The sequence below is a fragment of the Octodon degus genome, unplaced genomic scaffold, assembly GCF_000260255.1.
Source record: "Octodon degus isolate 3935 unplaced genomic scaffold, OctDeg1.0 scaffold00102, whole genome shotgun sequence".
NCBI lineage: Eukaryota > Metazoa > Chordata > Mammalia > Rodentia > Octodontidae > Octodon > Octodon degus.
Genome location: NW_004524678.1, coordinates 8264434 through 8269891, shown reverse-complemented (window position 1 = coordinate 8269891; position 5458 = coordinate 8264434). Strand labels below are relative to the sequence as shown.

At 35.5% G+C, this 5458-nt stretch overlaps 1 protein-coding gene across 2 annotated transcripts in view; it reads right to left on the bottom strand.

Moving 5' to 3' along the window:
- The window catches only part of Mdga2 (MAM domain containing glycosylphosphatidylinositol anchor 2), an 883696-nt gene that overhangs the window by 13538 nt on the left and 864700 nt on the right, over positions 1–5458 (bottom strand). For both annotated transcript variants that reach the window (XM_004638774.2, XM_004638776.2), the window contains exon 15: positions 2853–2983. In XM_004638774.2, coding sequence (XP_004638831.1) covers positions 2853–2983 — 131 coding nt within the window. The remainder of the gene's footprint in view (positions 1–2852; positions 2984–5458) is intronic.

Genomic DNA, 5458 nt, shown 5'->3' with positions numbered 1-5458 from the left:
CTTAGTCCTCTGATTCTGGGGAGGATAGCCAGAGATGTGTTCCTCACCAGATGTGGAGTTATCAAACAGAAAGAAAATTCAGCATTTTCTCTGTTTGCCCAGCAAAATGTTCATGAACAGGAGTGTTGGCAAACTCAGGTATTACTATAATTAATTCATTTTGCCATCCTGGGGGTGGAACCCTGGGTCTTCTAAATAATGCATTCCTATTCTACTTAGTTTTTATTTTGAAATGGAGTGTACCTAAATTAGGAAGTTGTCTAGGATGGGTTGGAACTTGCAGTCTTCCTGGCTCAGCCTCCAGTGTGCTGGGATTTTAGGAATCCACCATCACGCGCTAATATCAACCATTCTTAGAGTTTAAGTAACATGTATAATACAATGACTCTCAAATACATGCATCCACACAACTTCTCAGGAATATATGCAATAACCTCTTGCATTTCTTTTAAATGATATTTCACAGATGTTTCATAATAACATGTCCAAAACCAGAAGTGAGCATCTTCATCCCTGAATCTCAGCTCTTTTCCTCTTGTTTTATTTAGGGTGTGGAACACAAGCAATACTTTCTCATTGGAAAATTCTTAGACATTCAGATACGACTCTAAAATTTCTAATGTTTCTGTACTTTTCACATCTCTTGAAATCATCCCCTACCCAAGAGCTCTGTAGATGATCCCTTCGACTTCTTTTATAAGGATTATGGAGGTACTGTCACTGGGTCTTCCCACCTACTTCTCCTTCCTGCACCACTGAATCTTGTACCAACAGAACCATGTGGGTGCCATGTCCTACCCGGGGTAAAACATTGTGGTGGCTGCACACTGCCCAAACTGCTGAGTTCCACAATCACATCTCTCACTTGTCTTGATTTTTTTTTTTTAGCAACTTTAGATAAAGAATTTCTTTCTTCGCTGGTAAATTCTGTGGCTTATGACCTTTGGTGCCTTTCTTCACTCAGCACTTGCCTGGAATATTAATGCCAGATTTTTCTTGGCTTGGCAATTTCTCTCCTCATTTTCACCTTTTACAGTCATCTTTTGGGGCCTTTCCTCCCTAGACTTTATTTACCACATGTGTTCACAAAAACACACATATGGCTAGCACAATTATCATAATATGTGACCTATGCTTTTTGAAATATATTTCCACCAACCTACATAAATAATCATGTTTTAAATCTTGATGTCTTCTAACATGCTTGCCATACAGTAATAGATCAAAGAATATTCTTAGACTTTGGTCTATTGGAGTAAATCATTGTCATGAAGGTGCCCAATAGATATTCATTTAACTTATGTAAATGTCAACCAAGAATTATCTGAAAGAAACCATTAATGTTGCTCTCTTAAATCCTTCTTGTAAATGTAATTAATTTAAAAATTTTTTGGAGAGGCTGTCACATAGGATGCAGAAGTTTAAACAAAATTTCAACATTTTAGTATGATAGATTCTTTGATGCCTATGCAGGTACATGCATTTTAATATCAACAATACATTTATCAGTAATAATGTGAAATTCTGTCTTCTCAGTTTAATTTAGTTTAATGATACATCACCACAGATTCAATCTCTAGTGATATTATCCTTCATGGAAACAAAATGATTGATTGTTTTCCTAAAGTCATAAGACTTGAACTGCTATTAAGTGTTTGTAGATAATCCTCTAGTCTTGTGTCCTTATTATTTACTACTGTGGAGAAATGCATACATTTCATTATCTTGGTTAGATTTAGCACTGCAGTCTCCAAAGTCATTAGAATTTTACAGGTTATATCACAAGAAAGGACAATCCTCCTATTAAAAATTGATATCAATGGAAGAGTCATGGATTTTCTACACACTTACAACCTATGCCATGATGTGAATCTAAAGAATCACTAGGGCCGGGGAGATGGCTCAGTGGAATAAGCGCTTCCCTGGCAAGTGCAAGGGTCTGAGTTCAATACCCCGTTCCGCAAAAAAAAAAAAAAAAAAGAATCACTAGTAGAAAAATCATTCAGTGCTATAAATACTGATGTCAGAAAAGGGAACTGAATACTACCTAATAGGCAATAGAGATATGGAACATATATGTATATAACAAAATTTTATAGATATTTCATTATATTTTAGAGCTATAATAGTATTTAGATAAGATATCATGTCTGCATCCTGTACTAGGAATAACTGCTACAAAAACAATATGCAATGTATTAATTATTGTAACTGTATTACTGACCTGTTTTGAAGCTATCTCATTGCTACTTCTTTCTCAATGAAATTATTAAAATATAAAAAAGAAAATATTAAGTATTTTATGAAGTAAAAAGTATTAAAAAGAATAACAAATAGTATTTAGATATATATAGTACATATGTATTACTATATAGATACGTGTATGTAACATCTATGTACATATGCTAATGTAATTATTGAAGCCACTAAATTTGTACTATCAACTCCACTGAAATAGCATGGTGGCCTACAGTCTTTAGCTATAATGGACACTATTATGGTTTTTAAAAATTATACGAAGTCTTTACAACTAATTTTCATATACAAATTAAGCCTTAGTTCTCTGTATAAAACAAAATTAAGTTTCCATGCTATTTGATTTGACCATCAAAGTAGCAAATTAACAAAATGGCATTAGCTCCAAGAGGTATGATTTGATAAAGATACAGCATATATAAATCTATCAAGTAAAGCTCAAACAGATAAATTGAGAACTGATTGTAAAGTTAACCAAGTGATTTCTGTGATGTTCGTATCACTGAATTTCTGAATACTTGACTATGTTTAAGATTCACCTTTAGCATCAGGCTTATACACAACAATCTATGAGCACAAGCAACTTCTTTTCTTACCTGAAATGATGTAATGGGATAAATATTAACATGGGCCTCATTCCATCGTTGTCCTTTATTCCCGCTTGAAGACCACAGTGGATTCTCAATTGCTGTCTGCCCTTTCAAACGTAGATATACATTTAAAACACCTAAAAATAACAGTGAAATTTTATTTTGTGTCTTTTTCTCCCATACCATTTCTCCTTGAAGAAACACTTTAAACAGTTTTAAGTAACGTTTTGGAGAAGGGTCTAGTGCTCCTCTTTTTTTCTATCATGCATTCATATGATCCAAAGATAACCACGTCCCAGTTCTTACAAGCTGTGATTGTCATCTTATGCTGTGAAAGGGACATTTCAGGGACAATTAAGCACATTGACATGGAGTGACTCTTCTAGCTTTTTTCATTGGGTTCAAAATTCAATCATGCATATAAAACAGAAGAAGAAAGGATTTCTGATTGCAGAGAAGGGCATGTGAAGGAAGTGATAATCTGCTTTTGAGAATTGAATCAGGGTCCACAAGTCAAGGAGTCCAGGCACCCTGAGAGGCAGATTTTCCTATATTCCTTCAGAAAGAAAGAACACTGTCTTGAAAATTCAGTCTTATCACACTGAGTTTGAAGTTCTTTCCCCTATGGCTATCAGAAAGCATGTTTTTGAAGTTTTAAGCCACATGATATGCAATTATTTGCTCCAGCAACAACAAGAACCAGTAAGCATATAATCCGGCACTAACTGATTTGGCCATAGATTGATCCTAATTTTCTTGACCAATATTATCACTTAGCACCATGTTCTTCAGATTACAGATACTCTTTGTTTAATGGCTGAGTTCTGGTGTGGCAAAGTAGTTTGTTAAATGAATTAGTTGCTAAATGAGTATCTGGATATAGTATGTACATTACAATATTTATAACAAAGAAATGGTCATTGAAAATTCCAGCTTTATCATGTTGCTCTTACTCGCATAGCTTTTCCATGTGTAAACTCATCCGTGCATGTATACACGTATAAGAGAACAAAAACCTATAGCACTACACTATACAATGCAATCAGCAGAAATTGCAGCACTATATCAGCAAGGTGTATAGTCCCAGAACAGATACTGAGACTCATCACTGAGAACTGTACCAAAACAAAATAAGTCACAAGTCGGAGTGGTCGTATGTATGAAAAGTGTACTGTGGTTGTAAGCTGAGCAATGGTCCAAAAAGTAGGTGGTTAAACAAGGAACATCTGTAATTTTCATCCAACTTATTTTTTTCCAAAAAGAATTCTTTGAACATAAAACATCTGCTGTAGCTCTTACAATATTCTCATGTACTACAGCAGGAAATAAATTAGTACTCAAGATAAACTAATACAATACAGGTGGCTCTCTTATTCCAGGTCATAAATTACTCCCTGAAAAAGCTTATAAAGTATTTATTGTTATTCTCTTTCCACATTCTAGATGCCAAAGAGTACAGGGGTTAAATAATGTGACACATGTAACAGTAGAGGCTTAATTCGACTCAGAGTTTCAGAGTTTTACATATGAATCACTATGAAATAAGATTTTAATAGACGAAAGGTTTAATAATATCACAATTATTGTGATATCGATTAGTGATTATAGAATATCAAACTAGTTATGTCACAATAATGTACAACAGTACATTTTTGTATTTTCGTACAGGGTCTAGAGGGTCTCACTACACAGATCGCACTCATAGTGATCCTCCTGTCTTCAGCTTCGCAAGCACTGGGATTATATGTGTGCACCACCACACCCATTCTCATTGGCCCTTTCAGCATGCCCCGGGGCCAGGGATCAAACCTCTAACCCCTGTATCTGCCGAAGCAGGCACTTTAATCTGCTGAGTTATCTGGCCAGCCCAATAAGTTTTAATAGGTAATAGATTTTTTTAAAAACAAAGTTGATTCAAATGACACATCTTATATATAGAAATAATGTATCTATATTTATCCATAAATTCCTTGTATTTATTTTTGTTGTAGCTGCTGTATGTATATTCTGTGTTGCATATTCTCTTTCTTTTTTCTTTTTCTTTTTTTTTCTTTGCGGAACCAGGGATTGAACTCAGGCCCTTGCGCTTGCCAGGGAAGCACTTATTCCACTGAGCTATCTCCTCAGCCCCTATATTCTCTTTCTTATTGCCCACCAACATACGAAATAACCTGAGACATTTCCACAGTACTATTTCCCACAGTGTGGTCCTGTTCTTTCATTTATATCATTTTTTTATATTATTATGCCACATTATTTTCTGATCCAACTGAGCGCTTATTTTAATCCTGCATTGAGTTGCTTTTTTTACTTGCTCCATTGTTGTGTCATCTTATCTTTTGTTGCTTTCTAAAGATTGTATACAGGGCAGGCAAGATAGCTCAGCAGACTAAGTGCCTGCTCAGGTAAGCGTAGAGACCAGAGTTTGATTTCCTGCACCACATACCATGCAGGTCCTGCACCCAGATGCTCTGAGCTGGCCACCAAGTCCAGGCATGGCAGCCCACACCTATAATCCCAGCACTGGGGAGGCTGAAAACAGGAGGATCACTACAATTCCAAGCTACATAATGAGACCCTGTACCAAATACATTTTTTAAAAAGACCCTGTA